Source organism: Gavia stellata, chromosome 23 (genome assembly GCF_030936135.1).
Source record: "Gavia stellata isolate bGavSte3 chromosome 23, bGavSte3.hap2, whole genome shotgun sequence".
NCBI classification, from domain to species: Eukaryota; Metazoa; Chordata; class Aves; order Gaviiformes; family Gaviidae; genus Gavia; species Gavia stellata.
This window is the reverse complement of record NC_082616.1, coordinates 11,039,195-11,058,172: the sequence shown is the minus strand read 5'-3', so window position 1 is coordinate 11,058,172 and position 18,978 is coordinate 11,039,195. Positions and strand designations below refer to the sequence as shown.

Genomic DNA, 18,978 nt, shown 5'->3' with positions numbered 1-18,978 from the left:
TGATTGCATTATGAGAGAGACCTCCAGTTTAGAGAGTGAAATTCTGAAGGAGGACAGATGGCTGGAGGTTTGGACTTTCTTCAGGCCACGTGCCTTCTGAATACATTTGCTATGTTTTGTCTGTCAAAACATTAGCTGCCTTAGAGCTACTAAGCAAACAGGCTTTACAATCAACAAATCAAACCCAAAAGTGTGGCAGTCGACGCGACTACTGTATGATCCCATTTTTCTTGAATAAGAAGCCACGAGAACTGCTAATGAGTTTACTTAAACTTAAAGTCTAGTGCTTGCCTGCATAATCACAATTCAAGAAGCTAAGGTAAATACAACTTTCGGAAGCTTGCCTGAATCTAGGATGCTTAGCGTGATTAGCATATGGTATGAATCTTTAGCTGCAACATAGTGAGCATATTCCTGCAGGGGTCAGAATAATGGTCAGAATAATGGAAAAGCAGTAAGTAACTAAAGGAAGTAAAGCAGCTGCTAGTATTTATGCTTGTGATGGATGTTCACAGTAAAATGGTCAGACAGAATAGAGAATATCTATCCAAGGTCTTGACATGACACTCACAGCTGTGCAAATAGCACAGATGGGAAGATGATTCAGAGTGGCCAAATTCTGAAAATGCCCAAAACCAGGCCCTTGGGCCCTCAAAACAAGATGTTTTTTTGTGACCTCCCCTCTGGTCCCTCAAGGCTATTAAAGAGATGCTCCAGAAAGGCGCACTCTGCAGCAAAACACAGCGGTTTCACAGATTAACAGCTTGAACAATTGGTTCAGGATGGGCTGATGAAAGATGATCTCTGCATGATGTACCCAAATGTACAAGAAATTAATTGGCGTCTATGAACACTCAGTACAAAGAGCTGTGAAAATGTCAGCTTGTATCCTTCTGTGGATTCTCTTAGACCTGCAAAATTCCTATGGCTTTTCCAAGTAATTAGTATTCAAATGGCAGTGTAACCAGGTCAGTCTCTTAGGGTGGCTACTGCTGGCAACAAGTATTCTCCACTTGCTGGAGTACTGCAGCAAACATATGTACACATGAACTATGCCTGAGTAAGCACTTTGATGAACTAATGACATCCTAAACCAGATAACTAGATGTTATTTTTCCTACCACAGCCTCTCTCCTCATCCTTTCCTCAAACTAAACAAGTCTTGTGTTGTTGAGAGGAACAACTCTGGAACTAAACTTGTCACAACTCAGGGTCTTTTCAAACTAGTCCTGAAAGCATTACTCCTTAAATACAAGAAGTGGGAAAACTTGGGATACTGTGCTCTTCTAACTACAGGCATTATTTTACAAAAAGCTCCCCAAAACATTTCTGGGGCCAACCTAAGAAACTATTATAGGTGTATTTTAGGTTATGTCTATACTAGTAAACAGCATGGACCCATATGAGCAGATTAGAAGTTGGTGCAGAGGCTCCAATGTACATGCATTTCTGAGGGTCTCTCTAGTCTGGTCCTGGAGCCTGAATGCTCATTAGTGGTTGTGGCGTATTAGCAGCACTCCCGCAGTGCATTTCAGGTTTAGTTTCATCTGAACGGGATCTGGTTTGCATGTTCCAAGACAGCTCAGTGAGGCAAATCAAAGCACGTTAAGTGTGGCTCATTAGGAGGTGCATTTCAGAAGTGCAGTCTGCACCCCAGCCAAAATGTCAGTGAAGAGCACCCTGCCAGAGGCACGCCCAAACTCTCCAACCTGAACTGGTTCTGCAAAGGGCCAGGCTGAGTGCACCTGCGCTTACCCAATTTTTATGTCCTTTATATGGTAGTTGCACATCCCTGGTATATATACATATATATAAAAAAAATAGAAAGTGATTTTTGTATGGAAAACAAAACATCATGAACTGCTCCCCCTTGTCCCTCCCTCCTTTAAAAAAAAAAAAAAAGAGCAATCTAGAGATCCAGAATTTAAGCTTATTTGACTGATTTAGGCTAAGGTAACTTCTTAAGGTAAAGCCTAGACTGAGTATGATAAGTTACTTTGAAAAGTACCAGAAAACTTAACAAAAAAACCCCTAACCCCTACCAATGAAGAGATTCCTAAAATTATTTTGCAGGGGAATAATAACCACAGCATAGAAATCAAGTTCATTCCTTTCCTCCCCCCACAGAGAAGAAAAAAGCAACCAACGTCCACTGAGCCTAGGCAGAACTATCTGGAAAATGTGTCTCTCTTTTCCATAAGAAAGCTTTGATATCTTTTATTACAACCTTTCTCCTCCCTGTATTTTACAGTCATAGTAGCACAAAGGAGACCTGAGAAATATAGGAAGCTAATCTAGCTGAGGAGCAAAAAAGTCTGTTTACTTTATTCCTTGTATTGCCAGCATGATAAGAAGGCAAAAAAAAGTTCTCTTCCCTTCTCAAGTTTACAGGTTATTTGGTACCTTTGCTTGGTCTTTTTTTCATTCAAATGTCATTAACGTCCTAGGAAAAGCTAGTAGTTTCTTGCAGACTAGATTTGACAAAATTGAATTAATTGGGTGATTTTCTTTTGACTTCAATAGGAGCAGACTCAAATCACAGAGAGCCTAACAATACAGTAGAAACACAATCCAGTCTTGTATGAGGCAACAGAGTACAGCTATTTATGTTTTTCATCAGGCAAGAAGTGTCTGTGAATATTAGCTCAGTAGTTTGCTTAAAAATATCTCTCACTGGTTTTTTTGCTTTTCCCAATTCGAGTGATGCTCTTGCAATGACAGGTCAGAACATCTAAGTGGCTTCCTGAAAGTGCTGGCAGGTGCCACGTATGGGAATCTACCTTAGCGACCAATTCAGCAGCCCTCTGAGTTAAAGGCAAATTTAGAAGTGACAGTGAAGTGGGAACTGACTACACAGAGACAGGGAGAGGGAAGATTAGTTAAGGTCATAAACTCAGAATTTAAGATACAGTTAAAGTGTTTTAAGTTGGAGCACAAAACTCAGTGCTCTGTACATATTCTACATAAGAGACCTTCCTCCAGAATAACCTCCCCTCACCTTTTGATCAGTTTTGGGGGTTCCTGGCACTTACTGCTCACCTATAGTATCTTAAGAATTTCCCAGGAAATATTTGCTACCCATACTTCTAACATCAACACAATTATCCAAGAACATATTTCTGATGACTAATAGTTATAAAAATGATGTATATCACATGAAACTGTAGTCGTGTCCATGGAGTTGTCTTCTGCAAGGCAGTGTGCTTCACTATCAAGCTGCCATCTGTGCTATTCATGTGCTACGTGGTCTCAAATAAATACCAGCATGCATGGCAGACAGAAAACTCTCAACACATAAATATTGTGGTTGTCACTTGTTTTCTTCAGGTCAGAAGTTAAGAAGGTATTAAGAATCTTTTGTAACTCAGGCACATGGCCACATTTTGGTAGATTAAGAAGTGCAGAGAATCATGCGCCTCTCTGAATGTTTCTCGTTCCTGTCAATAGAAATAGGATCTGGCCACACTGCACCATGCTTTACCTAACGATGAAGCTCAGCACATCACTGAAGCCTCCTGAAGTCCAACAGGACTAGTGTCATTTATGCGTGTTTATTCCAAGCACAGAAACGAATATGAGTGTGTTCGGCCTATCATACCCTCACTATTCAATGTTTAAAAAGGGAGTGGACATTTGTTTTAAAACAGAAGGCCCCTCATACTCTGGTATGATGTCAGTAATACAGCTCCTCAGAGCATGTTATTGTTTTAAACAGAGGTCTCCACACTTTCACATTGGTTATAAAATACTTAGTGCTGCTGGACTGGAAGGAAAATGTCATACATCTGCAAACAATTAGAAGGAGCTGGACTTCATATTTGATTTACTAAACAATAAAACAAGCTTAAGTGTGACTATATGTGTAAGTTACACTCCCTAGGAGCCTCCAGCAGTTATCATAGCAAAGTCTTTTAACCATAATTAAATAAATCCACAGTGGGACCATTGCTGATCAAGATTATCTTTTATAAGATATTTTCAGCAGTGAAAAGCATGAAGAATCATGAAGTTGAATGCATGCTTTAAGTGCTCCAAAAGTCTTTTATCCTTTCTTTCAAGCACACTGTCCACTACCCTTTTTCCAGCTGGAATTCATTCAGTACAATACATTTCAGCTTTTAAACACTAATATTTCCATGCTTTCTGCAGTTAGATTGAAATTTTGGCATGAGGAAATTAGTAGCAAAACTCTGATTCAGTCAAACCCAAGATTTCACCATGGCTTGTGTGTCTGCTAGTTAAAAAGTTCTGGTACTACAACAACAGTTAGTTGTTACAAATTAACCAAAGATTTGTGAATTGAATATAAATATTTAGTTGCAAGTTTCAGGAAGCCAGAGCATGGAGTAAAATAGCAGCAATGGATCACCACTAATCTTCTCCTCAACAAAACAAAAACCTCAACCAGCTGTCAGTCTCCAAGTTAACCCTAACTCTCAACCTTTATTTGGAATATAAGGTATTGGTACTAGACAGTGTTAAACTTTCCTATGCTATCCCCGATTTATACACCTAAAGCCATTGTAGCAAAAGGGATGTTCACGTTTGGAAATTTTCTAGCATTACTTGCATTTTTTAATCAAACAAAAATGTTGTTACATGCTAAAGTTGAAGCAGTTTATTGCAATTCACCAAAGATGAGTGCCAGCCACAGTACCACAGCATCACCTGAAGGACGGAGTGCCGGATCAAACACAGGAGTCTGGTATTCTGTTCCTGGTTCTGCTGCTACTTCGCCAAGTTAAACTAAGGAAAAAAACATTTGCCATCCTTGGCATTGCTTTTCCCTTGATAACCCTAAATGAACGCTCAGGGTTAAGGGGATCACAGTACTGACCTCCTGCGGTAGGTTCTTTACTTGATGTTCTTGAATTAGAGTGACAGAGATGTTGAACATTAGCAGATAAGCCAGAAATGAAACTCTGAGGCTTTGTCTACAAAAATAACTTATCCAGCTTCCATGATGATTACTATGCTTCAGAATGACAGGGAATTTACTTACTAGTGATAAATAATGTTCTGTATACATGAATACCAGGGAGAAAGGAACTACCACTGTGTATTACAGCTTGCCCTGATTATAGTCACTCAAGTACTATTTTATATGATTATACTGTTATGGGCCACAAAGTGGAAAAGATGAACCATGGGGTCAAGTTTTGCCCTCTGTTTGCATGGGTATCCCACTAACATGCTTGAAAACCAAGTTCATGAGCAAGGAGTAGAATATATTTTTATGAAAGAAAACAAAACAGTGGACGAAACATTTGTTACTTCAGCAAGTATAAGAGTAAACTATTTATATAAAATAATAAATGAAACGGCCTTAGTTTACAGTAGTGCTTGTGAGTCTGGTTCCTGAATGCATACAATTAACATTGCTAATACCCTGAGAATTTTGGCACCGTGTGTGGTGTATGTACACTCAGATGAAAGCTCTTCATTGCCATAGTTTCAGAGACTGGCTAGACTATGACTGGAAGTAAGCTGGCAGGGTCTGCGTAGAACTACTTCCATAGAGATCAGAAGAGGACAAGCTGTTCAGATGTTTGGTTCCTACTGCTTGAGAAATATTCCTCATACATAATAAAAATACTGTATTCTTCTGCATTACAATGTGGTCTACGCAAAAGTTCATATGATGGTTATTTTTCGTTCCACTCAGCATTCTCTTACTGAAAAATACGTAGTTTTGCAAAATCTTCAGAAATCATCTATAATATGACTTGCTACATTGCCTACTTTTTTCAAAGCACTGCCTGTCCTGGACATACTTAATACAACACAAAACATCTGACTGAAGTTGCTTACTTGCATTAAGGTTGGGGTTTTTTTGAGGATCTACAGACAACAGAATTAATTCTACTTGCTAGCCTGCAATAGATGGAACAGATTGTAAGGCTGCAACAAATTGCAAGTTCTGTTACCTTGAACAGTAACAACATGCATGTATTTTATTTATGTATCTTAAAGAAGTATGTACGTGTCTGGTTTAATGGTGCAACAATATATGCTATTGAATGCAAGAGTTATAGGCTGTCATTTTCCAGGCGTTAGATTTGTTATCACACACGCTCCAATTATACTGAAATAAAACATACGGCAGCTTGCTTACCTTGGCACACATTGTGATCACTTTGCTCATACCCAGCTGCACACTGAATTTGATGAGTTGGGTTTGGAGGGGCACGGTGAGGATCAGCTGGAGTCCGTCGAATGACGTTGTTTCGACCACTAGTGGATTCAGCTGCTGCTTCTTCTCGCTCATTTACAATAATTTGTGCTGTTCTAGGTAGACAGAGGTATCCTCCATAGTGGTTAACACATTTCATCCCACCTTTACATGCATCTGGGACTATTTCACATTCATCAATATCTGTGGTTAGCAACAACACAAGTCATGCTTTTAACAGTCGAACCTTCTGCAACAGCCATTAATACAAATAACACAACGAGACATGCAAGCACACCTCCTTGTCCAAAACAAGGGTGTGTAATGATAATACTTAAACAATACCAACGGCAAGTGTGTCTTTGAAAATTATTTACTGTACCTTTGCACCGTTGCCTAACAGGATCCCATTCATAGCCATCTGTGCATTGCTAAAGAGAAAAAAAAAAAAATAAAAATGAGGCTACTAAGGATTCTTTATTTTGGAAAAATAATCAAGCATATTTCAATGAACTCAAAGTTTGACACTAAGGGAAATGCAGTGTTTGCATACCTTGGTAAGCTAGAAAAATGGCTATTGGTACAGCATTGCTGTGCAAGAACAACAAGAAGTATATACAGAGACAGCCTCTATCTCAGGAAGTTCCTAAGATACCATTTGTTATGAGTACGTAGGTTTTATTTGGGCTGGGGAGCAAAGTGAGAAAAGCATCACTTTCTCCTTGCCTTGTTCCTATACGCTGTTTTAAAGCATCTGTCATTGGCTGAATCCTGGAATAAATGAACCTCTGGACTGACCCAGCTGACCAGTAGGAAAATCTTCTTATGAAAAAGAAGCAAGTTTTTCCTGAATTTTGATCCTGTGAAGGTGAACATCCTTCATTCCTGGGGCCGTTTCCCAGAGGGACTGATGAGCCTCTATCTCCCTGTACCTCATCCTCTCTCCCATTAGCACTCCAGCAATGGGGAAGGATCCCATGACAGCTGGAAATTCATTCACATGCTTTTTATTCACATGACTCCAGGAACTGCATTCTAGGAAGAACAATTTATATTGTGAGACATACAATAAATGGTCAGAGTTCATAACAGCGGGACTACTTATTTATATAAGACTTTGCAAAATTCAAACAAGACTATACTCAGCAACTATTCATATCAACGCAGACTAGTAACTTCAGGAAGAATTTTAAATATTCTGCTCTGCAGTTAGGTAGGCATCTTCATTATTTCCCTGCCCAAAAGCATTAAATTGTCTGGAGTCCAGTAATTTTAATCACAGATGACAGTCCCAGGAACCAATTAGCAGAGTATCACAATGCTCCCAACTGCAGCAGACACATTTAAAGTATCAATGAGACAACTGAGTTGTACTATGTAGGTGCACATGCATCCTATGCTGCTTAGGATATTACTTTAATGGCCCTATAGAAAAAAAGAATTGAGTCGGCTAATGTAATTAGTCACAGTCAAGCAAGCTAAATCTTGTTGCAACTTCTCTGCTGCAGAGGAACTATGCAGGTGACAAATTTGACCTTCTGATGCCAAGATCCACTTGTTCTATGCACTAGCCTCAAGTTATTTTGAGGAACTTGTTACTAACGGACACTGACTCAGCATTAGGATTGAAAATATTTCCTTCATTTGCAGGTGACACCAGCGATCTGCCAAATGTAGCAGCGAGTTGCAACTTTGGAGGCTTTTTCTTCCAAAGGGGTAAGTGGACAGCAAGCTGTCTTACAATTCTCAATCTCTAAAGGAATGCCTGCATGCTGAGTTGACAACATCAACGTTACTGTAGCTATGAAAACGCAAACCCAAAGGAAAACAGCTAATTCATGCGTTTACTGAATCACCCAATTCCTGTTAATGCACAACAGAAGTACTGTCTACTTAACTATAAGGGGCCAAGTGCATCTATTACTGCAGCTGAAGGAACTTTTACAATAGAAAAGGATTTGGCCCTAAATGAATACAATGTACACGTGAGAAACCGTAGCATCCTAAGAGTAAAATTTCCAAAAGCTGATTTTTGTTATTAAGTAGTTTTACACAATTAGAGTCTAATGATCACTGAAGCACCTAAATGCTAAGACCTCTTCGAAAATGGAGTATAGGAACCTGAGTCATATATGCATGCTAGAAATTTTCCATTGATATAAACAGAGCTATGTAGGCTTATCAGAAAATGCTACTTCATTTTTTAAGAAGAACATGTAATACATGTGGAAGAGGTAGGGGGTGGGATCCCTATGTTAGTCTAGATTTTCAAAAGGTACTTAGATCTTCAGTTTCCACTGACATAGAGGGACTTAAAAAAAAAAAAAAATCACAGAAGCCTCTGAATAGAAGTACTCTCAACCTTCAAAAATCTATTGCTTCTAAAGCCCAGCGTTAAAGTATTTTATGACTGACTTCCTGATGCTCACTTGAGGCTTCTTTGAGCCCCATCTTCTACGACAAGGTCCAACTCTGCAATATTTACTTGCTTGAGCCATCCCACTGACTTCAGTGGGATTACTTGTATAAGACACAATCTCAGTCTTTGGCTGTGGTTCTCTAACTTTTTGCATGTGTGCAGAATTTTCTGCTTGTGTGGCATTGCGCTAATGTCTGTACACATATTCAGAGGTCCACCCATATGAAGCAAGTTGCAGGGATTACAACTGTAATCAGATGTGAAAATGTGGGTTTTTCCCCAGCCCAAGCCGATGTAATTGCCACTCCTTCTATGACATGCATTATGCAAGCCAAAGACTGAATACAAGCAGATTAAAAAAAAAAAAGCCTTACAAAAAGGCCTTTAAATCTCTTACCCTATCACTTGGTTACAAGCAGAACCCGTTTCCAGTATTCTTGTACAATTGTATCAAGCCATGCAAAACCACCGCTCAAAACCAGCTCAGAAACTAAGTCCTGTGATCGCTCCAGGACTTAGACGCTTCATTACGAACACTGAATTTTGAAGTACTTACATTTTGTTAAAAACAGCTTGAAATATCCAAAAGAAAAACACAAAAGAATGTTTGACCTAATTATCTGTCAAATTCCATGTATTTCAAATGAAGGTCCTAGGGACCCTGTCTTTATGAAAATGGATTAAAAGAAATATTAAAACCTCGTCATTTTGTTCAGTTCATCAAGCTGAGTACACAGATAAGCTTTTCAGAAGAGGCAGTTGTAACCCGTTTTGCTCAATTTCGTCAACTTCAACTTTAAACCACCGTTTCAGTGCAGAAGCAGCTTATTTTATGGTTAACGTTCAAACTCGGAGAACTTTGTGTTGCGTGCTATACATTGGCAAGAAATTTGGTTTTTCTTAAGGGTCATTTAGAAAAGAATCCCTGCAAAGCAGTAATTATCTCGAACTCTATTAAACCTTACCGTGTATGTTATGGTTTCCTCAGTTTCCTGCGAATGTACTGTAATAAGAATGAGAGCGGCCAAGAACATAGCTGTCAACATCGTGAACCTTGAAAGAAAGAAAAACAAATAGAGCGGGAGTATTTTCAGCGCTCTCCCTCGCCGGAGGAGGCAGGCAGCACCTCCGGGACCGGCTCCCGCCGCGGCTGCCAGCGCAGGGCGCCCGCCCAGCCCCTACCTGGGTGAAGCGCCCGGGACGCTGCCCCTTTTCTGCCGCAAGAAGAGGGCGAGGTTTGGCCGCGCGTCCAGTCCGTTGTGTTCTACCCGGCTGAGGGGGGGATAATAACGGGGCGTAAAATGACACGGCACTTGCTGCCACGCGGGAGCGGGAGCGGCGCCGGGCGAGGGGCAGGCAGCGCGACGCCCTGCCACCGCGCGCTTTGGGGCGGCAAGGCGACTGCTCGGTAAAAGCTCACCGGCCGCCAGAAGGGCGGGCGGCCGCAGGGGAGACCCGGGAGGGAGGCGCCGCGGCACCCGCCTCCCCGCGGGCAGAAGGCAGCGCCGGGCACCTGCTGGGCTCGGCCCGGGGCCGCCCTGCCCTGCCCTGCCCCGCAAAGCCGCCCCGGGGAGCGGCCCCCCCGCCCCGAGGGGCAGCGGGGCACGCAGCCGCCCCGCGCTGCCCGCTCCTACCTGCGGCGGGGCCGGTGCGGGCGGCGGCGCTTGCTGCTCCCGGCGGCGCGGTACCGCGGCGGCTCGGGCTCGGGCTCGGGCTCGGGCTCGGGCTCGGGCTCGGGCTCGGCCCCGTCCGTCCGTCCGTCCGCTGGCTCCGCTGCGGTGCCGGCGCCCGCTCGCTCTCCTCGCCCCCCCCCGCGGGCCCTCAGCTAAGTAGAAACGGTCCCGGCTCCTACCGGAGCCCCCGGACGCCCCCTACCGACCCCGCGGCGGCCGCAGCCCTTCGGCGGGGCGGGGCGGGGCACGGCCCTTCGCCGCTCCCTGTGCCCGCCCGCCCGCCGCGCCCCGAGGCGGGGCAGGTGCGGGGCCCCGCCGCCATGTTGGGTCTGTGAGGGAAGGGGGCGGCGAGCCCCCGGGCGGCGTCCTGAGGGGAGCCGCGGGCACCGCCGTGGGCACAGCCACCGCAGGCGTCTTGCGGGGAAGGGGCGGCGGTGCCTCCCGCCATCCCTGCCCGGGGAAGCTGCGAGGGGAGGGCTGCCGTACCCCGCAAGACCCGTTCCCTCACGCCCGGCACGGCTGTGGCGCGTCGCCGGGCGCAGTTGGGTGCCCCAGCGAGGGCGGCCGGGGCTGTGGCAGTTGGTATCTCCATCCAAGTGCAGGGCGGCCGTCAGTCTGGGGGCTGTCATGGGCCGCGCACGTCAGGCTTCGAGTCCTGGCGACTAACGAAGGAGCCCCGTGAGGCAGAGGTGGGAAGGAGGGAAGCGGCGCGGGACTTGCTAATTGACCTTGCATAGATCATAGTAGGCCTGTAGTAACCCTACTGTATATAGCGTAGCATATGGTATGGTTTGCCCTACGGTACGAAGTCGGGCTGTGATCCCAGGAGCACTGAGGTGTGGGGGCCGTCTGGCTCCCTGACAAACGAGCTTCGCCATCTCCGTACCGGAGCTTTTGACGAACTGGCTCACGGTGGATGCTGGGCTTGCTCCTTGGAGCACGTTTTTGAAAGGCTATGTGTACATATTTTTTTAAATTTAAGCTGAATGGTGACTTTGCAAGCAATAGTATGGAGTGCTTGTCTGGGTAGGCAAGCTATTTGAAATATAAAATAGCAAGACTGCTGTGTTTTCCTGCCCATTCTGAATTCGGTAAATAAAAACCACGAGGAGTCCTTCACAGGGGAATGCCTGCTCCTTTAGACACCATGTAAGTTCAGCAATCGTTACTGTTAAGAGCTTCTTTTGTATATGAAATGTCATTATTTCCCTACCCAGTGGGAAAGTTACTGGACTGAAGGGAGGATGAGGAGGCGTTACAGAGATTTAGAGGCTCTCGTAGGTGGCATGGTTATCGTGAGGAGCAGCGTGCCAGGGAACTCTTATCCCTCTACAGAGGGATAAGCTGGATCTTTATTTAGATCCCCAGTTTTGCTTCTGGGGGCACTGTGCCCCATAGTAGTACAGCTCTACTCTATTCCTCCGGTTGAACACGAAGTCTTCACTTTTAAAAAAAGTTTTTACTTCCCAGATGTTGACCATGAAGGGCCTGGAGAACTTGAGATCTCCTGAAAAAATGTCATACTAGGTTGCAGACCTCTGGCACTGCTGGCCTAGAGAATAGCTTTCCTATACAATCCCTTAAATTCTTAACATTAAATTATATTTGATCTTACGTAAAACATCAGTTCTTTTTTGGATGGCTATATAGCGCACATTAATTTTGTCTCTGAACCAAATCGCTTTTTTTCTTACCTGTTTTAGAAACAGCCAAGCTGGTGTTTTCAGAATACTTTTAGCTGTAACAGTATGTTGCCTATCTTTTTTTTTTTCAGGTAGTTATGAGAGAAGACAGGATTTTTCCTCTCTCATTGCAGTTTCAGTGCTTACAGGTAAGTGGGACTCCTAAAAATGTAGGACTTGCAGTCCACACACCTGACTGGTAATTAAAGTAAAAAAGCACCAACATGGTATAATAGAGAAAATGTAGGTTGATTACACTTCTAGGACATTTTGCATGTACTTTCATATGCTGGGCTATTTAAAAAGCTATCTTTTGACACCTACTCTCCCGCTACATAAAAGATTTCCTTAAAGCCTATATGTAATTTTTCAGAAATACAGCTTCAAAGTGTTAGATTGGCTCTAAGCTGTTGATTCCTGTTAGTGTAAACTAGATTCATATTTGTGACGTGGCCCCTAATAGATGCTGAAATTTTACTGTTTCATGCTTACAGAAAGCAGTACGGACATTTCTAATAATCTAATTAATGCAAAATATAACATCAATTACTTATATCTACCAGCAACAACACTTAGTGAGCTTTGAATGCATTGTCATATCTGCCAGGCAATAAGAACTGAATTTAACTTGTTGGATTCTGGATTGAGTCAAAATTTAAAAAAGTTTTGTCTTAATCTACTGCCTAGAGAAACACTGCCTGTATCACAGAACTGCAGTTGGTTGTTTTCGCTCTAGAAAAAGCAAAGCAGAGAACAGGAGAAACATCATTTTGGAGGATGTATGAACGCCAGCCGAGCATAGATCCTATATTCGGCTTCAGACAGTGTTATAGATTTGCTGAAATACCATATTCTGCCAAGGACACTTCTTGATCCTTTAAATGGAGGTGGTAGACTCAGTTCATGATTTTATAGTTCAGATATTTCCTACTGAGGCAACTGGAAATTTGCCTGATGTAGGATATCAGGATTTAGACCCTTGGAAACGTTGAGGAGTGTGTGAGGTATGTGACTGAGCTGCTCAGCAGTAGAACAGCTTATTTACATATCTGAAATGTCTGAAGATGTCATGTAAGAAGCGGTCAAACCATCCATTCTTTCTTGCTGAGCATACAACATGGCATTGCTGAGGCCAACCCCTTACAACAGTCGCTGACAGTGCTTCCTATCGAAGCAGCCCCGTGAGGCTGGTCCCTAATTATTTACTGTTGGCTCCTTCTGAAAATGGTGCGCTCTATTCCCTACTGCTTCAGTGAACTCTTTGTCACATCTCAGTTTTTTGCTCTCTTTAAAACCCAGAGTTTTCATACATTCTTTAACTCAAACGTGTTTATGACTTAAACGTTGACATTTTTTCTTCCTGGCAGGACTTGTTGCCACCCCCCCTTGTCCTCAAAAACCCAAGGATAGGTAGGCTGAAGGAAGACTGTGTGTGGTCAGAATGTCACCACACTCCAGCTAATTCTGGCTGCTAGAATTGTCCCTGGGGGTGAGAGACAGCTGGACATAATTTAGAGCAGGCTGAGATTGATACTAGAGGCTAGCCCGAAAATGAGGAAAACAAAATTGCAGTTTAATCTCTTCTACTCCCAGATCTGACCCCTTTTCCTGTTTCAAACATAGCTCACTAGAACAGAAAATCAAGCACACAGCGAATTTAAGCAACTTGTATTTGTCAGCTCAGGGGACTATCAGTGTCAATTTAAGATGATTTCTTTTCTCGAGCATCTCATATCAGGTAACACTGGAGTTGTCTAAACTAAGAGCTGGAATGGTGGAGATGTTATTTTCATGTTGGACTCACAGGAATTTTAGAACATAAATTATTTTGATAACATGGCAGGCTGCCTTTCTGCCACACTGCCTGCAAATGTCAAAATTTTTTCCACATTTCAACTTGGAAATGACATAGTGTTGGTGAAGGATAAATTGTGAAGAATTATATGTCTGACTTTATTGCCGATTAAATATGACAAATGTTGAACTTTTATTTGAGGTAAGATTTTACAAGTTTATTTATCTTCAAGGGAGGTGTCGTGAGCATATTGCATGTGGCATGAGATGTTACTTTACTGTAAACTTAATTTGAAAGAAGAACTGTGTTAGCAAATTGCTCTCACTTTTCAGAGAAAGCTAACAGTGAGAGGTAAAAATGTGTCACATCAGTTTCTGACCATAGATGTTGAAATTACAAAAAGTTAACAAGGACCAAAATGTCAGTAGCAAAGGACAGAGAACATACTTTCTTCTTCTTAAGCCTCTCATTAAAATTATACATATTTATTGTTATTACTTGTTTGCTGCTTTGTATTACAGTAAAGTACATAGGTGACAGATGATACAAACACATAGTTAGAGAAAACTCCTGCCCCGTAATTCTTGCAATTTGGTGAGGGAAAAAGCATGAGAGTTGGATTAGAAAATCTAGTAGCCTAGAATTTCAGCCTTTATTTTCCTAAAATTATCTCCTGTGCGAGAGATCTTGCATGAGTTTTGTTGTGCTGAGGCCTTTGGCTAATTTAGACTAACCTGTGATTTCATTTCTAAATATCAAACAATGCTCTGAAGATATTGAAGTATAATGTTGCCATTTTTTATTTTAACTTCTACTAAAGATCAAGCATGTGGTTTGCATGTAATGTATCAAGCATGCAATTCTCTTTTCTTCTGCAGTTTATAGGGATGTGATCTTACATTTTGTATGTTTCTGTAAACTCCAGCCCAAATTTGAATGCCCAGAGAATGTGGTAATTGTATTCTCACCAGAGTCCTTTGACAGTAAAAGAAAATGTGAGTGAGAGAGCGCGACTGAATGAGAAAGGCGTCTCCCCAGAGGCTGTCGGTCTTTTTCATTGGTGCAGTTGTACAGCCGTAATAAATTAGAGAATTGAAGGGCTTTGGAAGTGTGAGTAGTTTTCTGATACAGCTGAAAACAACACATGAAAGGAGGATGTGATAGTGTGGGTGAAGGATGAGTCTATTTTACTTTCCATGTGTCGTTCACCACCTCTTCGGTGGACTTAGCAGTGTTGGGTTAACGGTTGGACTTGATCTTAAAGGTGTTTTACAACCTAAACGATCCTATGATTCTATGATTCTCTTGTGTCTTACGTAATTAGTATTTTTCATGACTGTAAATGACTCCTGTTGATACTTAGGTGTGATGTTAATTTCAGGCTTCCCTTTGAAAAATGAGAGAATATGGTTTACAGGTACTTTCTCAGTGTTTTCAAGGGCATAACTTTGAGCTTCAACTTAACAAAAGTTTACTCACAATCCCAGAATGTCTGTTTTTATGGATTAACCATACAGGTAAAGAGTATTTAATGTGGTAAGAATTTCAGGTGTGACAAATTCGGGCCTTAACTTAAATTGCACCACTATTGCTGTGAAGATTTTATTTTGCTAAGCAAATGTATCTGGAATTTGAACAGTCTTCCTATCTGTTGCTTGTATAAGTATTTCTAACTCATTCAATCATTTTATTCTGTGTAGCAGCTATTTTCCATTGCTCTTTCTACCAGTGATTTTCCTTCTCTTTTTCTCATGCCAGATAAGAGAAACAGCAGACCGGGAAACATGTATCAATGTAGATACGTGGCTTTTGTAACCCTGGACTCCTAATTCCTTCTTTTCTTTTTCTGGAAAACCAGCATTGCTGCATACAGGCGTTTAAGTCTGATGCTGTACTACGTTTCAACCAGTTTGTTTGAAATGAGAACTGTCTAGAACCTTTTCACAGAACTAAAACCCATCTGAGGAATAGGCAACCTTCCTGATATTCAAAATACTAGCTGGAATATATAGTTTTCTTCTGATTAAACTATGTCAGTGCAGTTCCTTGCTCTGGTGAAGAGGCCAAATAGAAATGCCAGAATTTGGATCCAGATTTACCCAGAATATGTTGGAGACAGTTTTCATCTCTAGTTTTGGCTTCTCGTGAAGCTTTGTGCAAATCATTTAATCTATTTCTTGGTACACTCTCTGTCTGTGAAATGAAGAAAATAGGTGATGCTTGCGCAGGGAAGTGGGGCGAATGCGTTCGCTTGCGTATCGAGGATTTCCAAAGACAGTTAATTGTCTTAGATACCCAGATCCATTTCAAAGTTGGTGGAGTTTGGATGCTTATCTGTGAGGTTGACTTCAGCCAGCAGTGACAGGGCCTGGCGTGGGCACCTTGCCATTGACTCAACTGAAAATAGAATCAGGCAGAACTTCATCTACTACAACGTTCATGTTTCAGAGAGAAAAATGAGTGTGGATGAGTAAAAACCGTGTCCTTTCTTTATCTTCCCTCCATGTAGGAAATCCATTTCCCCTTCCTCTGAGCAGTAGGTGGCTCTTTTTGTCCTATAGTCTTTTTCATTTCTGAGAAAGGTAAATGTGAGCTGGTTGGAATAGAATACGTATGTATGACTAGCATGGATTTCTAATTGGCAGATCAACTTCAGCAGGCTATTCAAGCTGTTAATATGCCCTATTTTTAATTTGTGCAGTTTTCCAGTAATGTATTTAGCTCCAGATTTTTTTGAATTATTTGGAATAATTCAACCTTTTTCGTCCTCAGTCAAGAAGACATAGAGAATTCCTGATTTTCAGAAAGTGCTGAACACCTTCAAGGCAGACATCATTATTTGAAAACCTTAACCTAATGCTTTCTGCAGAACCTCACGGACCTAGGATGGAGCGTGACAGTGTTGTGATCTTTCAGCACAACAAAAATGAGACATCTCAGAAATGCTCCAGTGGAAGAGGACCTTAGAAGAACAGATTTGTGGGGCAGAGCTCTTCCTAATGACTGTTCTGCTTTTAGAATTCATAAACATCAGGATCAGTAGATATGTTAAACAGTAAGTTCATTTCATAAGCATCTGCTGAACTCTCTGAGTTTCCTTCCCTTTTCCCTTTTCCCTTTTCCCTTTTCCCTTTTCCCTTTTCCCTTTTCCCTTTTCCCTTTTCTTTCCCTTTTGAGAAAAAGTTATTAATATTGGAAAAGCAGCAGCATTTCTTATTTATATTCTGTGGGGGTGAACTTGGCAAACAACCCGCCCAGTTAACCTGTTAATTATTGTCTGGAGACACAACTTTTCTGGTGAATATCTACACGTTAATACTAAAGGATATATATCAGAGCATTTTAATTCCCTAGAATATTAAACTTACTTAGTGCTAGTCTGTATGCTGTCATACAGAAAGCAGAAGAAAAATAACAGTGGGGATTTTCCTTTTTGTGAGATTAAAGGGGTTATCCTCTCACCCCTCTTTGCAGATACATGCAGTTGAAAGGCATCAGAATTCTGGAAAAGGATGGAAGATGATAGAGCTGAAAGCTGGCACAGAAAAGTCCATATCCCTATGTGCTCTCAAAATATGCTCTGTAGGAGTTTAAGCACATCAGGAAAAAACTCAGTTCTGGGGGTGAGACAGAGGGAGCACCACTGCTTTAGGTCATTGAGGGTATCCCTTTTAAGTGGCTGCAGAAAAATACCAAACATTTTGTCTGTGTAATAAACTAACACATAATTTACAATATATACTCATTTTAAATTATGTGTAACATGGGAATTCTTTTTTTATTAATCAGTTCAGGCGCTCGTTCCCAGCAAGCCCGAAGCCCTGAGAAATTAATTCCTGCTCATTCACGCCTTACCATGCTTTAAGGGCTATTGAAATTTAGAAGACTGCTAATACCAAAAGTGATAAAGGCCCAAAATAAACTGATTGATACAAAGAAAAACAAATACCCCTCTCCACCCCCATCCAGAGCAGCCCAGTGTAGTTCAGTTAACTTGCTTATGTCACTCAAGAAACCTCAGAGCTCTGTTTTGCCAACAATAGCCTCAGTGTGTAAGGGGCTGTGGGCCTCTTTGGCACCACAGCTGCAGGTCGTAAATACAGTTCTGGAGATTAAGATATTAAAGTGTCCGTCTTTGGAGGCTGGAGAACAACGCCTGAGGTATTGCCCCCTGCCTCCGAGGCGGCCTGGTAGCTCCCAGGGCTGTCAGGTGACTCTGCGGAGCACACTCAGAGAGGTTCCCGCATGTGGATTAGTTCTTCTCACAACTGTGTTAGCCAGGGAGCGTTGGGTACGCTGTGCTTCCATGTCCTGCAGAAGGCTCCTTAAAGCTGGTTAAAGTGGTTTGTGGAACATGAATTCGGTGTACCTACGATAAAGGAGAGGTACATGCTTTAAGAAAAGCACTGGACTCTGTGCGCAGACCAAGTTACAGCTGGAGCACCAGTCTGTCATGGTGTCTTTCCATGCATTTGTAAAATAGTAACAAAAAGAGAAGGGGGCATGTGGAAAAAATCACTTGCATCAGTGCCGAGGAGGGGAATGTATTTACCTGGATCCTACTCAGTACTTACTTCCAGACTCTTTATTTATTACCTTTTATCCCATTTTATGTAGGAAAGGTTTTTGCTTTCCAGCTCCCTTACTCTTGAAAAAATGTGCTTTTCTCACTGTAATGTTTGACAGCATTTTAAACAGTGAACTGTGGTTGCAGAAATTTTCACTGCTAGAGGCAATCATTAAAATGTGTCAGAATTTTAGGCTTTGGTCATTTATGCTCTTGTTCATCATTCATTTTTCAAATGTGTATCTCTACGAGAGAACAGACTTTTACTGTATAAATTCAACCTCTGCGAGAAAACAGTAGAGCAGGAAAAGCATAATTGATTGAGCTTGCCTGTGCTTTTCTCAAATCTCAAATCTTGTCAGCAAATTGTGGCCGAGTTATTAATTATCTGTCTCCGTTATTAAGTACCTGGAATTTCTAAATCTGTCAGGAAGGCATTTAATATACAAATCTCTGAATGTTACTGGAGCTCCTGACTGGGATCTCTAAGTAAGCTGTGGACACTAGGAAACAGGTCATCCTGAAGATGAATGCATTAAGCCTGTTGAAGTAGATTTTTTGATTGTGTGATTGTAAAATAGCTTTTTTGGCACGCGTTGCTTTAGGACCAAGGGTCAGATTCTTTCTCTCCCTTGCACTGGAGATGCATTAAAACTCGTGTGGTCCAACT

At 42.0% G+C, this 18,978-nt stretch overlaps 1 protein-coding gene across 2 annotated transcripts in view; it reads right to left on the bottom strand.

Moving 5' to 3' along the window:
- Window positions 1-10,255, bottom strand: part of EFEMP1 (EGF containing fibulin extracellular matrix protein 1) — a 48,856-nt gene extending 38,601 nt beyond the window's left edge. Inside the window, exons 1-5 of one of the 2 annotated variants that reach the window (XM_059828538.1) lie at window positions 10,226-10,248; window positions 9,774-9,863; window positions 9,557-9,644; window positions 6,555-6,603; window positions 6,116-6,376 (exon numbers count right to left, since the gene is read on the bottom strand). In XM_059828538.1, coding sequence (XP_059684521.1) covers window positions 6,116-6,376; window positions 6,555-6,603; window positions 9,557-9,637 — 391 coding nt within the window. In that variant the 5' untranslated portion in view covers window positions 9,638-9,644; window positions 9,774-9,863; window positions 10,226-10,248. Of the gene's footprint in view, window positions 1-6,115; window positions 6,377-6,554; window positions 6,604-9,556; window positions 9,645-9,773; window positions 9,864-10,225 lie in introns of both variants that reach the window. The other variant, XM_059828539.1, reaches the window with a different exon arrangement.
- Between the last annotated feature and the right edge of the window lie 8,723 nt (window positions 10,256-18,978).